The following is a 27,268-nucleotide window of genomic DNA, read 5'->3' on the forward strand; positions in this document are numbered from 1 at the left end:
CTCACCCAGCTCCCGCGATGCTTCCTCTCAGCGCCGGCAGCTTGTCCTGTGGGAGCGGTCACTGTTATGGTTCTCAATGGCAAGAGAACATAGCCCAGCAAACATAAGAACTAGCTCTTGGAAGGATGGAAACTAAACTGACCATGAACTAAACCTGCCGCACAACTAACAGTAGCCGGGTAGCGTAGCCTGCGTTTTATCCCTAGACGCCCAGCGCCGGCCGGAGGACTAACTAATCCTGGCAGAGGAAAATATAGTCCTGGCTCACCTCTAGAGAAATTTCCCCGAAAGGCAAACAGAGGCCCCCACAAATATTGGCGGTGATTTTAGATGAAATTACAAACGTAGTATGAAAATAGGTTTAGCAAAATTGAGGTCCGCTTACTAGATAGCAGGAAGACAGAAAGGGCACTTTCATGGTCAGCTGAAAACCCTATCAAAACACCATCCTGAAATTACTTTAAGACTCTAGTATTAACTCATAACATCAGAGTGGCAATTTCAGATCACAAGAGCTTTCCAGACACAGAAACGAAACTACAGTTGTGAACTGGAACAAAATGCAAAAACAAACAAGGACTAAAGTCCAACTTAGCTGGGAGTTGTCTAGCAGCAGGAACATGCACAGAAAGGCTTCTGATTACAATGTTGACCGGCATGGAAGTGACAGAGGAGCAAGGCTAAATAGCGACTCCCACATCCTGATGGAAACAGGTGAACAGAGAGGATGATGCACACCAGTTAAATTCCACCAGTGGCCACCGGGGGAGCCCAAAATCCAATTTCACAACAGTACCCCCCCCTCAAGGAGGGGGCACCGAACCCTCACCAGAACCACCAGGGCGATCAGGATGAGCCCTATGAAAGGCACGGACCAAATCGGAGGCATGAACATCAGAGGCAGTCACCCAAGAATTATCCTCCTGACCGTATCCCTTCCATTTGACCAGATACTGGAGTTTCCGTCTGGAAACACGGGAGTCCAAGATTTTTTCCACAACGTACTCCAACTCGCCCTCAACCAACACCGGAGCAGGAGGCTCAACGGAAGGCACAACCGGTACCTCATACCTGCGCAATAATGACCGATGAAAAACATTATGAATAGAAAAAGATGCAGGGAGGTCCAAACGGAAGGACACAGGGTTAAGAATCTCCAATATCTTGTACGGGCCGATGAACCGAGGCTTAAACTTGGGAGAAGAAACCCTCATAGGGACAAAACGAGAAGACAACCACACCAAGTCCCCAACACAAAGCCGAGGACCAACCCGACGCCGGCGGTTGGCAAAAAGCTGAGTCTTCTCCTGGGACAACTTCAAATTGTCCACTACCTGCCCCCAAATCTGATGCAACCTCTCCACCACAGCATCCACTCCAGGACAATCCGAAGATTCCACCTGACCAGAAGAAAATCGAGGATGAAACCCCGAATTACAGAAAAAGGGAGACACCAAGGTGGCAGAGCTGGCCCGATTATTGAGGGCAAACTCCGCTAAAGGCAAAAAAGCAACCCAATCATCCTGATCTGCAGACACAAAACACCTCAAATATGTCTCCAAGGTCTGATTCGTCCGCTCGGTCTGGCCATTAGTCTGAGGATGGAAAGCAGACGAGAAAGACAAATCTATGCCCATCCTAGCACAGAATGCTCGCCAAAATCTAGACACGAATTGGGTACCTCTGTCAGAAACGATATTCTCCGGAATACCATGCAAACGGACCACATTTTGAAAAAACAGAGGAACCAACTCGGAAGAAGAAGGCAACTTAGGCAGGGGAACCAAATGGACCATCTTAGAGAAACGATCACACACCACCCAGATGACAGACATCTTCTGAGAAACAGGAAGATCCGAAATAAAATCCATCGAGATGTGCGTCCAGGGCCTCTTCGGGATAGGCAAGGGCAACAACAATCCACTAGCCCGAGAACAACAAGGCTTGGCCCGAGCACAAACGTCACAAGACTGCACGAAGCCTCGCACATCTCGAGACAGGGAAGGCCACCAGAAGGACCTTGCCACCAAATCCCTGGTACCAAAGATTCCAGGATGACCTGCCAACGCAGAAGAATGAACCTCAGAAATGACTTTACTGGTCCAATCATCAGGAACAAACAGTCTACCAGGTGGGCAACGATCAGGTCTATCCGCCTGAAACTCCTGCAAGGCCCGCCGCAGGTCTGGAGAAACGGCAGACAATATCACTCCATCCTTAAGGATACCTGTAGGTTCAGAATTACCAGGGGAGTCAGGCTCAAAACTCCTAGAAAGGGCATCCGCCTTAACATTCTTAGAACCCGGCAGGTAGGACACCACAAAATTAAACCGAGAGAAAAACAACGACCAGCGCGCCTGTCTAGGATTCAGGCGTCTGGCGGACTCAAGATAAATTAGATTTTTGTGGTCAGTCAATACCACCACCTGATGTCTAGCCCCCTCAAGCCAATGACGCCACTCCTCAAAAGCCCACTTCATGGCCAAAAGCTCCCGATTCCCAACATCATAATTCCGCTCGGCGGGCGAAAATTTACGTGAGAAGAAAGCACAAGGTCTCATCACGGAGCAATCGGAACTTCTCTGCGACAAAACCGCCCCAGCTCCGATTTCAGAAGCGTCAACCTCAACCTGAAAAGGAAGAGCAACATCAGGCTGACGCAACACAGGGGCGGAAGAAAAGCGGCGCTTAAGCTCCCGAAAGGCCTCCACAGCAGCAGGGGACCAATCAGCAACATCAGCACCCTTCTTAGTCAAATCAGTCAATGGTTTAACAACATCAGAAAAACCAGCAATAAATCGACGATAAAAGTTAGCAAAGCCCAAAAATTTCTGAAGACTCTTAAGAGAAGAGGGTTGCGTCCAATCACAAATAGCCTGAACCTTGACAGGATCCATCTCGATGGAAGAGGGGGAAAAAATATATCCCAAAAAGGAAATCTTTTGAACCCCAAAAACGCACTTAGAACCCTTCACACACAAGGAATTAGACCGCAAAACCTGAAAAACCCTCCTGACCTGCTGGACATGAGAGTCCCAGTCATCCGAAAAAATCAAAATATCATCCAGATACACAATCATAAATTTATCCAAATAATCACGGAAAATGTCATGCATAAAGGACTGAAAGACTGAAGGGGCATTTGAAAGACCAAAAGGCATCACCAAATACTCAAAGTGGCCCTCGGGCGTATTAAATGCGGTTTTCCACTCATCCCCCTGCTTAATTCGCACCAAATTATACGCCCCACGGAGATCTATCTTAGAGAACCACTTGGCCCCCTTTATGCGAGCAAACAAATCAGTCAGCAGTGGCAACGGATATTGATATTTAACCGTGATTTTATTCAAAAGCCGATAATCAATGCACGGCCTCAAAGAGCCATCTTTCTTAGCCACAAAGAAAAAACCGGCTCCTAAGGGAGATGACGAAGGACGAATATGTCCCTTTTCCAAGGACTCCTTTATATATTCTCGCATAGCAGCATGTTCAGGCACAGACAGATTAAATAAACGACCCTTAGGGTATTTACTACCCGGAATCAAATCTATGGCACAATCGCACTCCCGGTGCGGAGGTAATGAACCAAGCTTAGGTTCTTCAAAAACGTCACGATATTCAGTCAAGAATTCAGGAATCTCAGAGGGAATAGATGATGAAATGGAAACCACAGGTACGTCCCCATGCGTCCCCTTACATCCCCAGCTTAACACAGACATAGCTTTCCAGTCAAGGACTGGGTTATGAGATTGCAGCCATGGCAATCCAAGCACCAACACATCATGTAGGTTATACAGCACAAGAAAGCGAATAATCTCCTGGTGATCCGGATTAATCCGCATAGTTACTTGTGTCCAGTATTGTGGTTTATTGCTAGCCAATGGGGTGGAGTCAATCCCCTTCAGGGGTATAGGAGTTTCAAGAGGCTCCAAATCATACCCACAGCGTTTGGCAAAGGACCAATCCATAAGACTCAAAGCGGCGCCAGAGTCGACATAGGCATCCGCGGTAATAGATGATAAAGAACAAATCAGGGTCACAGATAGAATAAACTTAGACTGTAAAGTGCCAATTGAAACAGACTTATCAAGCTTCTTAGTACGCTTAGAGCATGCTGATATAACATGAGTTGAATCACCGCAATAGAAGCACAACCCATTTTTTCGTCTAAAATTCTGCCGTTCACTTCTGGACAGAATTCTATCACATTGCATATTCTCTGGCGTCTTCTCAGTAGACACCGCCAAATGGTGCACAGGTTTGCGCTCCCGCAGACGCCTATCGATCTGGATAGCCATTGTCATGGACTCATTCAGACCCGCAGGCACAGGGAACCCCACCATAACATCCTTAATGGCATCAGAGAGACCCTCTCTGAAATTCGCCGCCAGGGCGCACTCATTCCACTGAGTAAGCACAGCCCATTTACGGAATTTCTGGCAGTATATTTCAGCTTCGTCTTGCCCCTGAGATAGGGACATCAAGGCCTTTTCCGCCTGAAGTTCTAACTGAGGTTCCTCATAAAGCAACCCCAAGGCCAGAAAAAACGCATCCACATTGAGCAACGCAGGATCCCCTGGAGCCAATGCAAAAGCCCAATCCTGAGGGTCGCCCCGGAGCAAGGAAATCACAATCCTGACCTGCTGAGCAGGATCTCCAGCAGAGCGAGATTTCAGGGACAAAAACAACTTGCAATTATTTTTGAAATTTTGAAAGCAAGATCTATTCCCCGAGAAAAATTCAGGCAAAGGAATTCTAGGTTCAGATATAGGAACATGAACAACAAAATCTTGTAAATTTTGAACTTTCGTGGTGAGATTATTCAAACCTGCAGCTAAACTCTGAATATCCATTTTAAACAGGTGAACACAGAGCCATTCCAGGATTAGAAGGAGAGAGAGAGAGAGAAAGGCTGCAATATAGGCAGACTTGCAAGAGATTCAATTACAAGCACACTCAGAACTGAAGGAAAAAAAAAAAAAAAAAATCTTCAGCAGACTTCTCTTTTCTCTCCTTTCTCTGTCAATTAATTTAACCCTTTTGTGGCCGGTCAAACTGTTATGGTTCTCAATGGCAAGAGAACATAGCCCAGCAAACATAAGAACTAGCTCTTGGAAGGATGGAAACTAAACTGACCATGAACTAAACCTGCCGCACAACTAACAGTAGCCGGGTAGCGTAGCCTGCGTTTTATCCCTAGACGCTCAGCGCCGGCCGGAGGACTAACTAATCCTGGCAGAGGAAAATATAGTCCTGGCTCACCTCTAGAGAAATTTCCCCGAAAGGCAAACAGAGGCCCCCACAAATATTGGCGGTGATTTTAGATGAAATGACAAACGTAGTATGAAAATAGGTTTAGCAAAATTGAGGTCCGCTTACTAGATAGCAGGAAGACAGAAAGGGCACTTTCATGGTCAGCTGAAAACCCTATCAAAACACCATCCTGAAATTACTTTAAGACTCTAGTATTAACTCATAACATCAGAGTGGCAATTTCAGATCACAAGAGCTTTCCAGACACAGAAACGAAACTACAGTTGTGAACTGGAACAAAATGCAAAAACAAACAAGGACTAAAGTCCAACTTAGCTGGGAGTTGTCTAGCAGCAGGAACATGCACAGAAAGGCTTCTGATTACAATGTTGACCGGCATGGAAGTGACAGAGGAGCAAGGCTAAATAGCGACTCCCACATCCTGATGGAAACAGGTGAACAGAGAGGATGATGCACACCAGTTAAATTCCACCAGTGGCCACCGGGGGAGCCCAAAATCCAATTTCACAACAGGTCACGTGGTGCCGCTCATTACGGTGATGAATATGTGGCTCCACCTCCCATAGGGGGTGGGAGGCGGGAGGTGACCACGAACTTTATTTTAAACACAAAAAAACAAAAACCTTGATTTGTCATTCCTTCTCTCCAGCGAACGCTGCTGGGGAGAAGGAATGAATGCCGGCTTCAGCACCACTTGCAGGGGGGACAGCGCTTAACTCTAGCGCTGTCTCCTGCACGGTCCGTGTGGTCCTCAGTCGGCACACGGGCAGCACACGGCTGCTGCACGTGTGCCACACTGATGTGCCACGTGAGCACACGGACAACTCCGGTACCGATTTTTCCGGTACCGGAATTATCTGGACGTGTGAGACTGGCCTTATAAGGATTCTCACTGGTGGCAAATAGTTGTGTCCAAGGTCGTCTTGTCATTATCCTTGTGTACAGCTTACCCATTCAATAAAGTATGGTTTAAAGGGGATATTCGGGACTTTGTATATAAAAAAAAAAATGCCTAAGCACCAAAAGGCTGGTAGTTGCTACCTACTTTGTCTGTTGTGCCCGGCGCCATTCTTCGCCGGCACAAAGTGGTCACAGAGCTGGCGACTCAGCGGCCTCTGCTGACATCACACCAACAGAGCAGTGGCTTCTTTTCCTCCTTGCTCTGTATATGGGACGTAACTGCTGATGCATTGCTGATTGACAGTCGGCACCCCCTCTTAGGCACCTGGGATTCAGCTTCTATCAGAATGACATCAGCAGTCCCGATCCGTCAACAACAGAGCAGAAAAGAAGCTGCCACTCTGTCACCGTGACGTCACCAGAGGAAGGTAAATCGTCATCAGTAGCGGTCTGTGACTCAGTGACGGACACAGACAAGGAGCCCCTGTGCAATAGAAGTACATCGGCCCTTTGGCGTCCAATAGTTCTGCTATAACAGAAGCTTTTTGCTGCTTTGGACATGAAAATGGGCCCCCTTACCTTATGGGCCGCCTGAACAGGCTGCAGCAATCATATGTCCGCCCCTGCTGTGACCGCTTTGTGCTGGAGAAGCATGAAGAATAGTTATCTGAGCATGCTAGGGTCTTATCTGAGTATCTTAGGCGTGCACGAATAATATGTTTGAGTCCCTGTGGCTGCATGTTTTGTGGCTGTTAGACAGCAACAACACGTGGGGATTACCTGTCTGTTAGGCAATCCTCGCATATGTGTTGCTCATCACTACCTGCCTGTTGGTGCTTAGGTATTTTTTTTTTCTCTTTAACCATTTGCCCACCACTTTTTTTTTTTTAAAGCAAAACAATACATTTTAAACTCAAGTTGAATGTATTGTCTGAAAATGTACACTTTAAATCCTGTTTCTATATGAATTTTTTCTCCTTTATGTTTTTTCCCCCCCATTCTAATTTTCCATGTCACCATGTATATAAAAATATTGTCATCGGCAAAAAGAAACTATTTACAATATGCGATTGTGACAGCTCCCCTCATCCCCCACCCTGCACAATGACCACTGCAAAGATCTCGGATCATGACTAGCACACTCTCTCGTAGAAGTCAAGAAATTGCCTCCAGAATACTAGATTCTACAGGCAAATCTCTGAATGCTGTTAAAACAAGGAACAAAGAAAGCACAATAGGGAGTTATCCAGATTAAGGTAGTGATAAGAGGTGGGTCCGCTCACTTGGTGGGGACGTAGGAGACAACACTTAAATGATATTAAACAGGGTCCACCTGCTGCAGCTCCACTGGTTAGCAGATCCAAAGTGGTAATGCGGGTTGTTTGGAGATAGCGGGTGACCTGGGTTGCGGTTCCGCGTGTTTTTTTCCGCAGCATGGGCACAGCGTTTTCGGTTTCCCATAGGTTTTCATTGTACTGTAAACTCATGGGAAACTGCTGCGGACCCGCAGCAAAATCCGCATCGTGTGCACATAGCCTTAGGTGCCCAGCATGCGGATTATAAATATAGACATGGGTGCAGGCATTCAGCTCATGTTACCAAGTCTATGATGCCAATCATTTCTAAGGGACAGAAAACTTTACAAGACTCAAAAGCGTTCACCCAAGGTAGAGGACGGTAATCATATATCTTTAGTAGTTGAGTTTAGGAATAGAATACCATAACAAGACCATATGTACTTCGCAGGCAGGACAAAAACTTTTTTTTTTTTTTTTTTTAACAGGGACAACAGTCTAAACCTAGGTCTATATTATGCAAGTGCAAAACAAATACCGTAATATCTAATAAAAAGGTACTCCTTTTACTTGGATTGCATTTGCTTATCATTTTCAAGATCGGAGCTTGTAGTTTGTGGCCAGAACCATTGTTTGATACACTCAAAGGCTGAAAGCCTGTATATCCTGCCCCTGCTCACATAGCTACATGGTTCACCTGTGTGAGCAGCAGATAAGGGTATCAGCCTCAATGTATGGAAGAGTTTTCATTCACTTACCCCAGAGAGATCTCGAAAATGAGGGGATTTGAAACAATGTATATTAGAGGGTAATTGCCTAGTAAGTAAATTATCCTCTATTGTCCATATTTTACAGGACTGCTTGAGAAAGCAGAGTACTTCCAGCATTCACATGGGCAAACAACATCAAATCAGAACCCTCCTTTAAATGATTAACACCAGGTATTGCTCATGTAACAACTAGATTGGTTACTATGGCATAAAGTCAATATATTCTCTTAATATTATGACATAAGGAAAGAGGTTTTTTTATACAAACCTCCTGCATGCAGCACAGCCATCATAATTGAGGGGAACCAGGATATCTCGGTGTTTGATGCCTGGAAGGAGTTCTGGAGGTCCGTATAAAACACTCCAATGGAGGAAGGAAATCCGAGTGTCATTCCGTGGATTAACATTGCAGCAACAAGCACCCCCCACGCCCATGGCCCATCAGGGGTCTCCATTCTGACACAGCCGGCTTCCTATGGTGTAATCTGCACAATGAGAGGAATTGTGTGTAAATTCTTACTTGATGTGAAGCCACTTTGTTGCCATTTTCAGAATCACACACATTTAATAACATAATGGCTAGAATTGCTATAGTTGACCATTTAGAGATATTAAGCATTAAATGTAATGTCCATTGCTAGAGTGTCTGTACAAAGTAATAGAAGGACTGGTAATATAAATCAGATTATCAGAGATGAGAAGAACTCCTGACTAATGAGCCTCGTGTAGTTCTATCTACATGAAATGTGAGGAATGCTGGTAGGGGAGGATGAGCTTTTCCAAGGTAAGGCCTCATTCAGACGTCATTATTGCACATTCTTGTTCTGTTTTTTCATCATTATAATCTATGGGGCTGTTCACATGTCCATGGTTTTTTAACAGACAATGTTTCCTTGCAAAACTCACAGAGCGACATGGCCATTTTTTCCTGACAGCACGGATAAAAATGGAAATTATAAGTCTAAGGGTTCGTGAAAAACAGCAGCGGGATGGCATCCGTGTGCTGTCCACATCTAACACCGCAAAGTATATGGAGAAGATTTGTAACTTATTTTTTTAGCCATCTTTCAAAAACAGTGGTGACACTGATGGTAAGAACTGATACACTGATGACACAGGGATGGTAAAAACAGATACACTAATGATATCAATACCATTTTTTTTAAGGAACATGTTTAAACATACACAGGGGGGGGGGGGGGGTGTCTCAATCAGATGTCCGTTTTTTCACATAGTTGTTCTCTCTCCATTTTTCACGGACCGAACATGTACCCATTATAGTCTATGGGGCTGGTCACGTGTTTCAAGAAAACAAAAACGAGGATATATATCCAATTTTTAATCAAGTTTAATATTGCAATGCATTGGAGAAGCTGTACAATTTGTTTTTTCATGTGGGAATCACTTATGAAACACCGATGGTTAAAATTCACTGACCAAATACTGATGAAAATCGAATTCAAATCATTGATAACATTTGGACCATTTATTGCATACGTGAAAAATCATGGCCATCCAAACGAAGCCTTACTCTGATAGGTGAATTTTCCTGCACAAGAGGCTGGAATACTATTTGAGTTTTTAACATAAAATTTATGTTAAAGGAAACATTAATCCGTTTTATAAGAAATATTACCATTGCAAAATCCCAGTTGAGTGAATTTCCACAGATTCATTAATCGCTACTAATATGCTTAAAAACTGTGGTCCACGTTCTAATACAGGATTATGTTTCCCAGGGAGATTGAAAACTTGTACAACAGTATGTGATATTTGGCTAATCTCCATATGGGAAATGATACATGGTCATGGTGCAGTTTTTCATAGGAGCTCTGTATGACTTGCTTTCATATCAGTGGCCATAAAACATAGGGGCTTGAAGCCATATTCTTCAGTGTTGTCTGTATGCCAAACATCTCTGGGACTGAGTGAACTGATGTGAGGCCGGGTGCATGTACAACAGTCTACGAAGAAAGGAACTCATAGGCATAACACATCCATACAGCAGCAGTGCCTGACCGCGCCATAGGTCATGGTACGCTATAATATTGTCAATTTGTATTCAGATCACTTGAATGCAGTACAAAACTCATCAATCTTAACTAATAGAACATAAAGACTTGAATAATAAAAAAAACAAGATATGTTTGCCAAGGATAGAATCCCACAATGATTTAATTGACTAAGCATCAGACTTCATGCATTTCGTATGCCCTTACAAGATATATCGGAACCACACTTATAATAAGCACATCTTCACACAGTAGTATATATAGTTTATCACACACACACACACACACACACGGCAGAATGTTAAAAACACTGACAATGGAAGTAGATAGCATTTATCTTGCTAGAATGGCACCTGTCAATCATGAACTACGGTAGGCGGCCAGCGAGTCAGCACTTGACTATGACATTTTGAAAACAACAAAAAAAAAATGGACATGCATTTTCCACGTGTGTCTGCACCAAAATATACAATACCAATCTGCTCTGTTTATAGCTTTTCTTTATTCAAGTTCTCTTTTTATTCATTTAAACCAGCTTTTAATGCATTTTTTTTTGTGTAGAATTGTTGCGATTCTGCACTTAAAAATGCAAATGCAATTCTATGGGGTTTTTTTCTAGGCTCCCCATAGAAGTCTATAGGGAAATAAAGCCCAGGCCTGTTAAATTTTCAAATGCACAATAGGTGCGAGTTCATAAAATCACTATCACTTTGCTCAAACTGTTAAATGCTGCAAAGTTTTCAAAACACAACATCTCCACTATATGGGAACATGGCTCAAGGAGCTGAGCATACAATGGTGTGTACCTACCAAAAGTCCTACAAAGAAGGGCAATGTGAAAACCAGCAACAACGTCATGTCCGCACAAGTGGTATTTGCATGGTCTGGTCCCACACAAGAGTTAACGTAGCACAAAACAAAAAGAGCTGGCCGCCTTCAAAGGTCTAATGGATGTCGCCTTGGCCAGTTAACATTATGTAGGTCCTCAGCTCCGCATGCTGCTAGGTAGGTAGTTTGAACTAAATAGCTGATCCTTGCGTGTATACCGACACCAACGGATCATTCATGCAAAGACGTACCCTTATCCATTCCACCTCTCCTAAATGCACCACATAGATAAACATGCAGACAGAACAGAACATATGTAAAACCTAAGATGTGACATACTGATAGTCTGTATATGGAAACAGCTGACATAAGCCATGATAAACCACAGGTGAAATCCCCTTTTCTGTTCCTTCCTCCTAGATATCACAGTTACCTTTCACACAGCTTCTCAAAAACTACACTGTGAACAATCAGAAATGCCCAGAGTTCTTACTACTGGATCTGTCGCCTTCTCCCCTCACTCAGTCCTGACTTGCTCACACTTCTGTAGCCCAACACACAAACTCTCCTTTCTGGAGCCACTATATGCGCACAGTTACTTCTGCATTAGTACCTGGCGCGTCATCCTAGGCCACCTTTAGGTCTGCAGCCTTCCTCTTCTCTCTTACCTGTGACAGTTGTAGTCTAGCTGCTCTCCTCCCTCACCAGGACACACCTGTGGAGCCTAGCCTGACATTCCCTCCCCTTTCACCTGCATCACAGGGACACCTTACGTCAGGTAATCGTGACACAGCATCTGCACCGTACACAGGCATGCATTGAGTTGTATGGGGTATAGGGTGGGGCACCCTGGGCATCGCCTCTCACACACTGCAATCAACTGGACAGTAAACAGTAATTTAATCGAAGGGCTGGACGCATAAGTCTGTGTGCCCACGACGAGTTTTTGGTGATTCATGGGTCACGTTCAGTATTCTGCCTGTATTTTACCTCAGTATCTGTAAGGCAAAACCAGGAGTGGGACAATCAGAGGAAAAGTATAATAGAAACACGTCACCACTTCTGGTTTTGGCTTACAAATACTGAGGTAAAATACTGACCAAATACTGAACAGGTGAACATGGCTTTACAAGTTCCAGCAAAGTAGATGGGATCTATAAAAATCTCAACCATATACAGTACTGTCTGGATTCAGCATATGGTTTAAATTAACGCACAATTTGCCAAAGGGGCAACTAAAGATCCCTATTAAAGATCCTAAAATAAAACATAACTTTTATTATTTTGCAAAGGAAACACACATTTAAAATTACAAAACTAATGTGTGTATGAGTGTGCCACAAAAGTGATTTTAGTGGCAAAAGTGCAAATGCATATAGATCCTATTTTTATGGCACTGCCCTTATTGGCTCTAATTATGGAGGGGAAATATATCAAGATAACACAGGAATCTCCCGGTATTTCAATATTGTAATCTTTCAGTGTTACCCTTCAGTTATTCACCCAAAGGGGTCCCTTCACTCCAGGCTATATTGTCAATTAATATACTAATGCAAAACACGTCAATAGAACACTCCATCTCTGAACTTATATATCAACAAGAATTAGAGGCCTCACTTGGGTACACTCTTATTTATATATACCTAAATAAAGCAGGTTACTATTTATAATCAATAAACTCGGATCTATATAAAACACATTATAGCTCACTGGCAATAGTGGTATATAACTGATTTTATCGCTAATCAAATTCCACAGTACAATCTACTCAGCTCTCCTCCAAAACCAGCTTCTCCACCATTATAGAAGACCAACTTTCCGCCCTACTCTCGAGATCACATCTCACCACCTGTGCACTTGACCCGATCCCATCCCACTTCATCCCAAACCTCACCACAGTCTTCATTCCAACTCTAAGGCCATGTTCACACTTTGAGGGGTTTTACCGCGGATCCGCGGCGATTTTGATGCTGCGGGTCCGCAGCAGTTTCCATAGCGTTTACATTTACATGTAAACCCTATGGAAACCGCAATCCGCTGTGCACATGCTGCGGGAAAAACCGCCAGAAACGCAGCGGTTTACATTCCGCAGCATGTCACTTCTTTGTGCAGAATCGCTGCGATTCTGCACACATAGGAATGCATTGATCCGCTAACTTCCCGCATGGGGCTGTGCCCACGATGCGTGAAGTAAGCGGATAATGTGCATATGGTACCCGGGGTGGAGGAGAGGAGACTCTCCTCCAGGCCCTGGGAACCATATTTGTGTAAAAAAAAAAAGAATTAAAATAAAAAATAATGATATACTCACCTCTCAGCGCTGCACGCGGCCGTCCGGTCTCAGGGTTGCTGTGCGAGCAGGACCTGCGGTGACGTCGCGGTCACATGACTGTGACGTCACTAAGGTCCTTCTTGCACAGCATCTTTGGAACCAGACCGCCGCGTGCAGCGCCGAGGAGATCGGGACGTCAGAGGGTGAGTATAAACCATTTTTTATTATTTTTAACATTACTATTGATGCTGCATATTGCTGCATATGCAGCATCAATAGTATAGGAGTAAACCCGCAGCAGAAACCGCAAAACAAACCGCGATAAATCTGCAGGGATAACCGCAGCGGTTTTGCCCTGCAGATTTATCAAATCCGCTGCGGGAGAACCCGCAGAGGACCCCTCAAAGTGTGCACATAGCCTCACCCATCTCAACCTATCAATAACAACTGGTGTTTTCTCCTCATGTTTCAAACATGCCTCAATCACACCTATCCTCAAAATGCCCTCTCTTAACCCATCTTCTGTATCTAGCTATCGCCCCATATCACTTCTCCCCTTGCCTCAAAACTAATGGAACAACATGTCAATTTCGAACTGTCCTCCCACCTCTCTTCCTGCTCCCTCTTTGACAGCTTACAATCTGGCTTCTGATCACATCTCTCTACTGAAACTGCCCTAACTAAAGTCACCAATTTCCTGCTGACTGCCAAAGCAAAGCGAAACTACTCTGTCCTCCTTTTCCTGGACCTGTCTTCTGCCTTTGACACAGTGGACCACTCCCTATTACTACAGACCCTCTCATCTCTTGACATTACAGACTTGGCTCTATCTTGGATCTCATCATACCTAAAAGACCGGACATTCAGTGTCTTCCACTCGCATACCACCTCCTCTCCTCACCCCCTATTTGTCAGAGTCCTGCAAGGTTCAGTCTTAGGGCCCCTGCTCTTCTCCATTTACACCTTTGGACTGGGACAGCTCATAGAATATCACGGATTGCAGTATCATCTCTATGCTGATGACACACAGATCTACCTCTCTGGACCAGATATCACCTCCTTATTAACCAGAATCCCACAATGTCTGTCTGCTATTTCATCCTTCTCCGCTAGATTTCTAAAACTTAACATGGACAAAACAGAATTCGTCATCTTTCCCCCGTCTCACTCGACTCTCGCAACAAACCTATCCATTAAAGTAAATGGCTGCCCACTCTTCCCAGTCCCACAAGCTCGATGCCTCAGGGTAATCCTTGACTCTTATCTCGCCTTCAAACCACATATCCAACCCCTTTCCACTTCCTGCCGACTTCAACTCAGAAACATCTCCTGGATCTGTACATTCCTCAACCTATAATCTGAAAAAAGTTTAGTGCATGCCCTCATCATCTCCCGCCTTGACTACTGTAACCTCCTGCCCTGTGACCTCCCCTCTAACACTTTCGCGCCCCTCCAATCTATCCTAAATTCTGCTGCCCGACTAATCCACATATCCCCCTGCTATTTCCCAGCCTCTCCTCTCTGTTAATCCCTTCACTGGCTCCCCATTACCCAGAGACTCCAGTTCAAAACCCTAACCATGGCATACAAAGCCATCCACAACCTGTCTCCTCAACACATCTGAGGCCTCGTCTCCCGTTACTGACCAGCACGCAACCTCCAATCCTCACAAGATCTCCTACTCTACTCTCCTCTTATCTCCTCTTTCCACAATCGCATACAAGCTTTCTCCCATGCATCCCCTCTCCTCTCAAACTCTCTACCCCAACATTTCAGACTCTCGCCTACTGTGGAAACCTTCAAAAGGAACCTGAAGACCTACCTCTTCCGACAAGCCTACAACTGCAGTAACCACTGATTCACCAAACCGCTGCACGAGCAGCTCTGCCCTCACCTATTGTATCCTCACCCATCCCTTGTAGATTATGAGCCCTCGCAGGCAGGGTCCTTGCTCCTCCTGTACCAATCGTGACTTGTATTGATTTCGATTATTGTACTTGTTTTTTTTATTATGTATACCCCTTCTCACATGTAAAGCGCCATGGAATAAATGGCACTAAAATAATAATAATAATAATCTTGACTAGCGGTCAGATTATTGCTGGAGAATCACCAGTCTAGATTCTCCACTAGTATTAGACTTGCAGACGTATATAATAAAGTCTGCTTTGGTCACAGAGCTGCAGAGTCATGTGACTACTAATGCTGTGTTATAATCACGTAACCCGATTAACAGCCAGGAGCCTATTTTCAGATCATATGTCAGATCCGCAACTATTATATCATTTGTTATCAAGAGCACACATGCCAGTCACATCTCTTTTAGTGCAAACATTCAGGTAGATCCCCAGCTGGTAGTAATTTATCCTCATAGGGATCATACATTCTGATCCATTAGGCGAAACATGTTGGGGAGACCAATGGCTGCGTGTTTTTAACCAGCATAACAATGTGTGATGAGTGAAATTAGAAAATGATAAATAGTTATGAACCTAAATATAGTAGGGTAACGATATCAGATCTAATGGATCAGGATGTATGATCCCTATTAGAGATGAGCAAATATTTTAATATTCGGTTCGGATTACGATCGCCAAATTTGCAATATTCGCCAATTAATTTTTCGAATATTCGCCGAACATAACTGAAAGCCATTCAGGTCAATGGGAAGCAAAAACAAACGCATGCACAACACCTTATAACGGCCCCTAATGTTGCCAAAACACATCAAATTAGGGGAAGACACCTGGAAAGTGGCCTCAGTTCACCCGCAGTACTAATTGTAGCATGGCACTTCAGCAATCAGCCAGGCATGAGGTATCGGGGTCTGGGACAGTATTTGCAGATTTCAATTGAACATCACAGTAAGATGACGTGGGTGAAGGATTGGTGTAGGCCTCCTTTGCTGTGAACCCTGATACCACATACAAACACCTCAAAGTCTGCTCCAGCATATACATAACCGGAATAGTGATGCTGATGATGGTGGAGTCAACGCTAACCATCTTAGTAGCCATTTAAAAACTGTGCAGAAGGGTGCAGAGGTCCTTAATCTGTGCCCACTCTGTAAACGTGATATGCGACACGTCTGTACTGCGTTGGCCCAGGCAATACGACATGACATACTGTGTCAGGGCTTGTTGCTCCTGCCATAATCGCTCCAACATGTGCATGGTGGAATTCCACCATGTCGGCACATCGCATATCAACCTGTTAACTGGCATGGACAAAGACCTCTGCATCGATGCAAGCCGATGACCAGAGGGGTATGAATGAAGGAAATGAGCACACATCTTATGTGCTTTCTGGGGCAGCTCACCCAGGCCAGGATAGTAGCAGAGAAGATGCTGTACCACCAGGTTGAGGACATAAGCCATGCAAGGCACGTGTGTGAGCTTGCCTTGCCATAGGGCCACCACCAGGTTCGCACTGTTATCGGACACGGCCTTTCCTGGATGCAGGTTCAGCGGAGACAGCCATTACTCAAACTCAGCCTGGAGAGCTGTCCACATCTCTTCAGCCATATGACTACTATCTCCAAGGCATATCAATTTTAATACTGCCTGATTGCGGTGAGCCCTGGCTGTGCAGTATGGAGGTGGTGGGTATTTGCTCTGCACTGTTGGAACGCGTGTCTTGTTAAGGCAGAGGTTGAGAGCTCAGGTGGAGGCCCTAGAGGAGATAGAGGAGGCAGAAGCAGTGGAGGAAGTGTTAAATGTAGAGGCTTGTCCTGCAAGCCTTTGGGATTCCAAGACTTGTGGAGCAGTGCCTGTTCCCACAGCCACCAGAGTCACCCAGCGAGATGTAACGCCCTTGGCCATGCTTACTCATCCAAGTGTCTGGTGAAATGCATCCTGGCAGACAGAGATTTAGTCAACGAACGGCATGTCTGTGACATGCTGGTGTAGCGCAGGCACAGCTTTCTTAGAAAAGTAATGGCAACTGGGCAATTTGTACTGGGTGATTGCGACGGCCATCAGCTTTTGGAAACCATCTATATCTACCAGGCGGAAAGGCAGCATTTCCGTGGCCAACAGATTGGAGATGGTGGAGTTCAACCTCTTAGCTTTGTCATGACCACCATTTACGTGACCACATCTGCAGAACCATGGGCTGGCTGCAGTGCTGAGAGAGGGTGGAGTACGGTGAACCAGACAAACTGCTGGACCGTGAGAGAGGTGCAGGCGGAGATGTTATGGTGGATTGAGAAACTTGTGGTGTGCTCGTTCTCTGAGATCAGTTAAAAAATATCAGGCATGTCCACTTCCGTTACAGCTGACGGCGGGCTCTCAGTCAGCGTGACTGGAGCGGGTAAAGAACCTGAGGTTCTGCGGTCGAAGACCTGCATCTCAATAGTTGGCACGGTAACAGAGGAGGAGGAAGAAGCAGCAGATGTGATTGATGGGGCGGCTGATGGTTGTTGAGGTCCTCTGTTGTGCATTTTTGCGCAGTGTGATTAACCCCTTAACGACCGCCGATACGCCTTTTAACGGCGGCCGCTAAGGGTACTTAAACCACAGCGCCGTTAATTAACGGCGCTGTGGAAAAAGTGAATAGCGCCCCCCAGAGTCGGATTTTCTCTGGGGTCTCGGTTGCCGAGGGTAGCCGAGACCCCAGAGAACATGATTCGGGGGGTTTTTACCGACCCCCGAGTTGCGATCGCCGGTAATTAACCGTTTACCGGCGGTCGCAACAAAAAAAAAAAAAACGCGATTTGCCGTTTAATTTCTCTGTCCTCCGATGTGATCGCACATCGGAGGACAGAGAAATGTGGTCCCCGATGGCCCCCAATAGCCCCCCAATACTTACCTACCTCCCCCGGTGCTCCTCGTGTCTCCCCATGGGCGCCGCCATCTTTTTTCCGGGAAAAAATGGCGGGCGCACGCGCAGTGCGCCCGCCGCCCGGCACCCGGATGTTCTTTGGGGTCTCGGCTGCCGGGGGTAGCCGAGACCCCAAAGAACATGATCGGGGTCGATTTGCACCGACCCCTGCTTTGCGATCGCCGGTAATTAACAGTTTACCGGCGACCGCAAAAAAAAAAAAAAAAAAAAAGCGATCAGTTATTTCTCTGTCCTCTGATGTGATCGCACATCAGAGGACAGAGAAATAGGGGGATTCGGGGACCCTAACATACTCACCCGGGGTCCCTGGGTCCTCTTCTGTCTTCTCCTGCCAGCCGGCTTTTTCATCATGGCGGGCGCATGCGCAGTGCGCCCGCCATCTGCTGCCATCTGCCGGCCGGCAGGAGAAGACAAGTTGGGGCTAAAATTAGGGTTAGGGTTAGGGTTAGAGTTAGGGTTAGGGTTAGGGTTAGGGTTGGGGCTAAATTTAGGGTTAGGGCTAGGGTTAGGGTTAGGCTACTTTCACACTAGCGTTTTTTGGCTTCCGTCGCAATGCGTCGTTGGAGAAAAAACGCATCCTGCAAAAGTGCTTGCAGGATGCGTTTTTTCTCCATTGGCTTGCATTAGCGACGCATTGCGACGGATTGCCACATGTCGCATCCGTCGTGCGACGGATGCGTCGTGCTTCGGCGGACCGTCGACACAAAAAAAACTACATGTAACTTTTTTGTGCGACGTGTCCCACATATTTCAGTGCCACGTGCCACGTATTTAAGTGACACGTGCCACGTATCAAAGTGCCACGTGCCACATATTTCAGTGCCACGTATCAAAGTGCCACGTGCCACGTATCAAAGTGCCACATGCCACGTATCAAAGTGCCACGTGCCACGTATCAAAGTGCCACGTGCCACATATTTCAGTGCCACGTGCCACGTATCAAAGTGCCACGTGCCACGTATCAAAGTGCCACGTGCCACATATTTCAGTGCCACGTGCCACGTATCCACGTGCCACGTATCAAAGTGCCACGTGCCACATCTTTCAGTGCCACGTGCCACGTATTTAAGTGACACGTGCCACGTATCAAAGTGCCACGTGCCACATATTTCAGTGCCACGTATCAAAGTGCCACGTGCCACGTATCAAAGTGCCACGTGCCACGTATCAAAGTGCCACGTGCCACGTATTTCAGTGCCACGTATTTAAGTGACACGTATCACGTATAAGTGCCACGTGTCACGTATTTAATTGCCACATATTTAAGTGCCACGTATCAAGATTTTCCATGGAGAACAGACACATCCAGAGATATGTCTGCTCTCCACGGCTGCAGCAACACACTGACAGGAGCCATAGTTCCTGTCGGTGTGTCACTGCGCATGCGCGAGCGAGTTTACCGGCGGTCATTGACCCCGGCACTCTCGCTTAACGGCAGTGCTGCGTGGGAAAGTTCAACGCAGCTGTACTGCTGTTAACCGAGACGCCGGAGTCATTGAACTCCGGAACAGTACGCGATACACTGCCAGGAGCTTCGCTCCTGGCAGTGTATCGCCGGAGAGCAGCCGATCGGCGTGGGACACTCGTTTTATGGATTCTGCGGACAGGGAGTATGAATTTGGTTTATTATTTTTGGATTTTTTCCTGGAGGATCGAGGGCTTCGCCTACAAGTGTGCTGTTGGTGAGTATATACTCTGTGTTATATGTTGTATGTACTGTGTGTCATGTATGTGTATTGTGTGTAGGTGTTTTGTGTAACTTTACAATTGTGCTAAGTCGCCGGACACAGGGACAACTCTCCCATCCTAATACCGGATGGGAGTAGTAGTCCCATACGGCGACTTAGCACAATGGTGGCACTAGCGTCGCATGGGGACACACACACGCACACACACGCACACACACGCACACACAGAAGGACTCCATGCTGCTTCACTGGGGGGCGGGGGCTTCCCTCTTCCTGTCCGACGTCACGTCCGGTCCTGGGTGTCAACCCCTCCGTACAAAGACGCCGACACCCAGGACAAAGGCGCTGTGTGTGGAAGGTAATATGGGGCCCTAGGGGGATACGCAGACACGCCGCTGCGTAAAGAATTGACATGTCAATTCTTTTTACGCCGGCGTGTTTGCAGACAAAAGCGCCGCGTTTTTTTGCGGTGTGTCTGAACGGCAAAGTGAATTTCTCATTCACTTTGCCGGCAGACGAAAATGACATTGCGCATTTTTGAAAAGCGCCCGCAAAATAGCGCTCAAAAATGCGCTATGTCTGAAAGTAGCCTAAGGCTTCTTTCACACTTGCGTCGGTACGGGGCGGTCGCAATGCGTCGGCCCGATGTACCGACGCACGTTGTGAAAATTGTGCACAACGTGGGCAGCGGATGCAGTTTTTCAACGCATCCGCTGCCCAGTCTATGTCCTGGGGAGGAGAGGGCAGAGTTACGGCCACGCATCCGCGGAAATGGCGGACGCGACGTACAAAAAAAAGGTTACATTGAACTTTTTTTGTGACGACGGGGGCTAAAGTTATGGTTAGGGTTGGGGCTAAAGTTAGGGTTGGGGCTAAAGTTAGGGTTAGAGTTGGGATTAGGGTTAGGGTTTGGATTAGGGTTGGGATTAGTGTTACGTTTGGGATTAGGGTTGGGATTAGGGTTAGGATTAGGGTTAGGGGTGTGTTGGATTTAGGGTTTTGATTAGGGTTATGGTTAGGGTTGAGATTAGGGCTGTTTTGGGGTTAGGGTTGTGATTATCGTTAGGGTTGTGATTAGGATTATGGATCGGGTTGAGATTAGGGTTAGGGCTGTGTTGGGGTTAGGGTTGGAGTTAGAATTGGGGGGTTTCCACTGTTTAGGTACATCAGGGGGTCTCCAAACACGACAGCCAATTTTGCGCTAAAAAAGTCAAATGGTACTCCCTCCCTTCTGAGCTCTGCCGTGCGCCCAAACAGTGGTTTACCCCCACATATGGGGCATCAGCGTACTCGGGATAAATTGGACAACAACTTTTGGGGTCCAATTTCTCCTGTTACCCTTGTGAAAATAAAAACTTGGGGGCTAAAAATCTTTTTTGTTGGAAAAAAATATATTTTTTTATTTTCACTACTCTGCATTATAAATTTCTGTGAAGCACTTGAGCTTTCAAAGTTCTCACCACATATCTAGATAAGTTCCTTAGGGGGTCTAGTTTCCAAAATTTGGTCACTTGTGGGGGTTTCTACTGTTTAGGTACATTAGGGGTCTGCAAACGCAACATAACGCCCGCAGACAATTCTATCAAAGTCTGCATTGCAAAATGGCGCTCCTTCCCTTCCGAGCTCTGCCGTGCGCCCAAACAGTGGTTTACCCCCACATATGGGGTACCAGCATACTCAGGACAAATTGGACAACAACTTTTGGGGTCCAATTTCTCTTGTTACCCTTGTGAAAATAAAAATTTGGGGGCTAAAAAAATCTTTTTTGTGGGAAAAAAAATATTTTTTATTTTCACTACTCTGCATTATAAACTTCTGTGAAGCACTTGGGCATTCAAAGTTCTCACCACATATCTAGATAAGTTCCTTGGGGGGTCTATTTTCCAAAATGGGGTCACTTGTTGGGGGTTTCTACTGTTTAGGTACATTAGGGGTCTGCAAAGGCAACATAACGCCCGCAGACAATTCTATCAAAGTCTGCATTCCAAAATGGCACTCCTTCCCTTCCGAGCTCTGCCATGCGCCCAAACAGTGGTTTACCCCCACATATGGGGTACCAGCATACTCAGGACAAATTGGACAACAACTTTTGGGGTCCAATTTCTCTTGTTACCCTTGTGAAAATAAAAACTTGGGGGCTAAAAAATCTTTATTGTTAAAAAATATATATTTTTTATTTTCACGACTCTGCATTATAAACTTCTGTGATGCACTTGGGCATTCAAAGTTCTCACTACACATCTAGATAAGTTCCATGGGGGGTCTAGTTTCCAAAATGGGGTCACTTTTGGGGGGTTTCTGCTGTTTAGGCACATCAGGGGCTCTCCAAACGCGACATGGCGTCCGATCTCAATTCCAGTCAATTTTGCATTGAAAAGTCAAATGGCGCTCCTTTGCTTCCGAGCTCAGCCATGCGCCCAAACAGTGGTTTACCCCCACATATGGGGTGTCGGCGTACTCAAGACAAATTGTACAACAGCTTCTGGGGTCCATTTTCTCCTGTTACCCTTGGTAAAATAAAAATTTGGAGGCAAAAAGATCATTTTTGTAGAAAAAATGCGATTTTTTTATTTTCACGGCTCTACGTTATAAACTTCTGTGAAGCACCTGGGGGTTTAAAGTGCTCACCACACATCTAGATAAGTTCCTTAAGGGGTCTAGTTTCCAAAATGGTGTCATATGTGGGGGGTCTCTACTGTTTAGGCACATCAGCGGCTCTCCAAACGTGACATGGCGTCCGATCTCAATTCCAGCCAATTCTACATTGAAAAAGTAAAACGACACTCCTTCTCTTCCAAGCTCTGCGGTGCGCCCAAACAGTGGTTTACCCCCATATATGGGGTATCGACGTACTCAGGAGAAATTGCACAACAACTTTTGTGGTCTAATTTCTCCTGTTACCCTTGTGAAAATAAAAATTTGGGGGCAAAAAGATCATTTTTGTAGAAAAAATGAGATTTTTTATTTTCACGGCTCTACGTTATAAACTTCTGTGAAGCACTTGGGGGTTCAAAGTGCTCACCACACATCTAGATAAGTTCCTTGGGGGGTCTAGTTTCCAAAATGGTATCACTTGTGGGGGGTTTCCACTGTTTAGGCACATCAGGGACTCTCCAAACGCGACATGGCATCCGATCTCAATTCCAGCCAATTCTGCATTGAAAAAGTCAAACGGTGCTCCTTCACTTCCAAGCTCTGCGGTGCGCCCAAACAGTGGTTTACCTCCACATATGGGGTATCGACGTACTCAGGAGAAATTGCACAACAACTTTTGTGGTCTAATTTCTCCTGTTACCCTTGTGAAAATAAAAATTTGGGGGCAAAAAGATCATTTTTGTAGAAAAAATGAGATTTTTTATTTTCACGGCTCTACGTTATAAACTTCTGTGAAGCACTTGGGGGTTCAAAGTGCTCACCACACATCTAGATAAGTTCCTTGGGGGGTCTAGTTTCCAAAATGGTATCACTTGTGGGGGGTTTCCACTGTTTAGGCACATCAGGGACTCTCCAAACGCGACATGGCATCCGATCTCAATTCCAGCCAATTCTGCATTGAAAAAGTCAAACGGTGCTCCTTCACTTCCAAGCTCTGCGGTGCGCCCAAACAGTGGTTTACCTCCACATATGGGGTATCGACGTACTCAGGAGAAATTGCACAACAACTTTTGTGGTCTAATTTCTCCTGTTACCCTTGTGAAAATAAGAATTTGTGGGCGAAAAAATCATTTTTGTGAAAACAAATGCGATTTTTTATTTTCACGGCTCTACGTTATAAACTTCTGTGAAGCACTTGGGGGTTCAAAGTGCTCACCACACATCTAGATAAGTTCCTTGGGGGGTCTAGTTTCCAAAATGGTGTCACTTGTGGGGGGTTTCCACTGTTTAGGCACATTAGGGGCTCTCCAAACGCGACATGGCGTCCGATCTCAATTCCAGCCAATTCTGCATTGAAACAGTCAAACGGTGCTCCTTCACTTCCAAGCTCTGCGGTGCGCCCAAACAGTGGTTTACCTCCACATATGGGGTATCGGCGTACTCAGGAAAAATTGCACAACAAAATTTGTGGTTAAATTTCTGTTTTTACACTTGTGAAAATTAAAAAAAATGGTTCTGAAGTAAAATGTTTGCAAAAAAAAGTAAAATGTTAATTTTTTTCTTCCACATTGTTTTAGTTCCTGTGAAGTACGTAAAGGGTTAATAAACTTCTTGAATGTGGTTTTGAGCAGCTTGAGGGGTGCAGTTTTTAGAATGGTGTCACACTTGGTTATTTTCTATCATATAGACCCCTCAAAATCACTTCAAAGGTGATGTGGTCCCTAAAAAAAACATGGTGTTGTAAAAATGAGAAATTGCTGGTCAACTTTTAACCCTTATAACTCCCTAACAAAAAAAAAAATTGTTTCCAAAATTGTGCTGATGTAAAGTAGACATGTGAGAAATGTTATTTATTAACTATTTTTTGTGACATATCTCTCTGATTTAAGGGCATAAAAATACAAAGTTTGAAAATTGCAAAATTTTAAAAATTTTCGCCATATTTCCATTTTTTTCATAAATAATCGCAAGTAATATCGAAGAAATGTTACCACTAACTTGAAGTACAACATGTCACGAAAAAACAATCTCAGAATCAGCGGGATCCGATAAAGCGTTCCAGAGTTATAACCTCATAAAGTGACACTGGTCAGAATTGTAAAAATTGGCTCGGTCATTAAGTACCAAATTGGCTCTGTCACTAAGGGGTTAAGACAGTGAAGCATGTTGATTGCGCATGTGAAGGTTCATACATGTAGTAGTCAAATTATTGCACGTAACCTCCTCGTCTTCCTCCTCAGATTACCTACTCAGCTGTGTGCCTCTATGTTCATGCCAACTGGAATGTTTTGGGAGGGGTGGGAATGCCTGTTGCCCTGGAGAGGAGGGGGAAATTAAAATGTGTGAGCTGTGCCTGTCAGCCCTATTGCACCTGATGCAGGGTTAATAGGTGCAGAAAATCTCAAACATCAAAACTCACCAATAACTCATTGTGGAAATGTATTAGGAATAACCAGAATGGGGGTACCTTTCTCACCCTGGCTCCGGAACTGTCGGGGCTGTCACTTATGTTACAGGGGGGGGAAGACATTCTTTCCAGGACGAGCCCTTGCACGTGACTGTAGTAGGCGGGGCAGAGATAAATAGTGCTGGGCGCAGGAGAAGAGACAGAGCCCAGGCGGGAAAGCAGAGTGGTGAGTCGGGTGCTGTGTCCGCTGACACCGCACAGCTATCCATATGTACAGACTGACTCAACAGCATCCATGCATACAGTTCCCCCGCTGGTGGACAACTAACCGTCAATCCCCCACCTGGAGGTGACTCAGACTTGACATCGGAGACTGCCCCGGGTGTGCGACTCCGTGAGAGACAGGCATCTAGGCCCGTGTGCTGTTACCCACGATCAGTGTACACCGTGGAGCGAATTCTCGTTCCGGCGGATTCATACGTTTGACTCAGTATCGTGCCAGACACACATGGGCACGGGAAAGTTACTCTCTCCTCAAAGACTAGATCGAGACATCACGTGCCGCTGTTGTCGGTGCCACCGTTGGAACCCTGAGACGCCGCACACAAGAAGACTACAATCTGATAAGTTTCTCCTCTTTAGACACTGAAATATTATTCATCCCTGTCCTAACCTGTCACTCCCCCAGTTCTGCCCTATTTCCTATCACTACCCTGCCATCTATAACTCCCTGTGTGGAGTGTTTTTATTGTTAAATAAAACTGTTAACTCTTGATCTGCCTCCTGTCCGTGATGACATCCCGCGTTCCTGCGATTTCTACAGAAACATGACCTAAGTGGGGCAATGCCTGTACATGTGTAGCAGAAGCGGGTCCCATCAATCGACACCATATCTGTCTTGAGAATGGCAGACCGTTACTCCCTGCTTTTAGTAGACAGATAACTTTAATTTCCATGTAAATACATAGTAACTCTGACCATATCTCCACTGATAGCGGCACACATCAGTGCCCGTTTGTGCCATAAATGCAGAGTCCACTGGTTGGATCCAAACCTACCATACATTTATAGCATATCCTGTGGAAATGGGAAATACCAAACATGCACAAGATGTGAATACCCCTATAGGATGTGATACCTGATAATTGTACTCAAAAAACTCAATTATCCTAGAAAAAAAATTCTGTTATGCGTAATGTATTTTTTTTTCTTATTAGGGGATTTATGCATTAAGTAAATTGTATTGATATCTATAATATAACCTACCTACTAGTTGTAACTAGGGTTGAGCGAAACGGATCGGACAAATTAAAAAATCGCCGACTTTCGGCAAAGTCGGGTTTCGTGAAACCCGACCCGATCCCACTGTGGGATCGGCCATGAGGTCGGCGATCTTCGCACCAAAGTCGCGTTTCGTATGATGCTTTCAGCACCATTTTTCAGCCAATGAAGGAGGACGCAGAGTGTGGGCAGCGTGATGACATAGGTCTCAGTCCCCACCATCTTAGAGAAGGGCATGACAGTGATTGGATTGCTTTCTGCGGCGTCACAGGGGCTATAAAGGGGCATGCACGCCGACTGCCATCTTACTTCTGCCGATCTCAGCATAGGGAGAGGTTGCTGCAGCTTCGTCAAAAGCAGGGATATAGTTAGGGAGGGAAGATTAACCCCCAAACCGCTTGTGCTGTAGCGATTTCCACTGTCCAACACCACCTTTGTTTTGCAGGGACAGTGGAGGCTATATCTTTGTGCATCAGCTCTGTAGCTTATTAGGCTGCCTTATAAGGCTCCCTGATAGCTGCATTGATGTTTGCACCGCTGCTGTGCAAACCAACTGCTTTTTTAAAAGCAAAAATCCTGTTGCTCCTTTCTGCAGTAATCTTGTTTATTTGTCCACGCTTTTGTGTGCAGCAGTCCTTTTTGTTGCTGCCATACTTGTCCTAAGATCATTGTAGGGAGATTGAAATTGTACTACAATCCTTGGATTTTTTTCAGATATCTTCCAGCCACTTGCTGCCACTTACATTGCGTTGTGTTACACACTGGGCCTGAGTTGTGGTGCTGTCTCCCCCCAAAAAAAGGGAGATTCAAAGTGTCACAAAGTGGATATACGTCAGTTCTGTTAGTTTGTCGTATATCAGCCAGCCACGTTCTGCCACTTACATTATGTTGTAAAATACACTGGGCCTGAGTTTGGGTTCTGTGTCCAAAAAAAAGTGAGATTGAAATTCTCACAAAGTGGATATACCTCAGTCCTCTTAGTTTGTGGTGTATCAGCCAGCCACTTGCTGCCACTCACATTGCGTTGTTTAAGGCCGGCGTCACACTTGGCGTAAGACAATACGCCACGTATTATACGTTCGTAATACGGCCGTAATACGGAGA

The 27,268-nt window shown here is 45.5% G+C and overlaps 1 protein-coding gene across 2 annotated transcripts in view; it reads right to left on the bottom strand.

Annotated features, from left to right (window-relative positions):
• SLC16A5 (solute carrier family 16 member 5) overlaps window positions 1-27,268 on the bottom strand; it is a 127,189-nt gene that overhangs the window by 46,310 nt on the left and 53,611 nt on the right. Inside the window, exons 1-2 of one of the 2 annotated variants that reach the window (XM_077251737.1) lie at window positions 11,693-11,742; window positions 8,508-8,724 (exon numbers count right to left, since the gene is read on the bottom strand). In XM_077251737.1, the coding sequence (XP_077107852.1) occupies window positions 8,508-8,694 (187 nt within the window). In that variant the 5' untranslated portion in view covers window positions 8,695-8,724; window positions 11,693-11,742. Of the gene's footprint in view, window positions 1-8,507; window positions 8,725-11,692; window positions 11,743-27,268 lie in introns of those variants that run through there. The other variant, XM_077251736.1, reaches the window with a different exon arrangement.

This window comes from Ranitomeya variabilis, chromosome 4 (assembly GCF_051348905.1).
Source record: "Ranitomeya variabilis isolate aRanVar5 chromosome 4, aRanVar5.hap1, whole genome shotgun sequence".
Lineage (NCBI taxonomy): Eukaryota > Metazoa > Chordata > Amphibia > Anura > Dendrobatidae > Ranitomeya > Ranitomeya variabilis.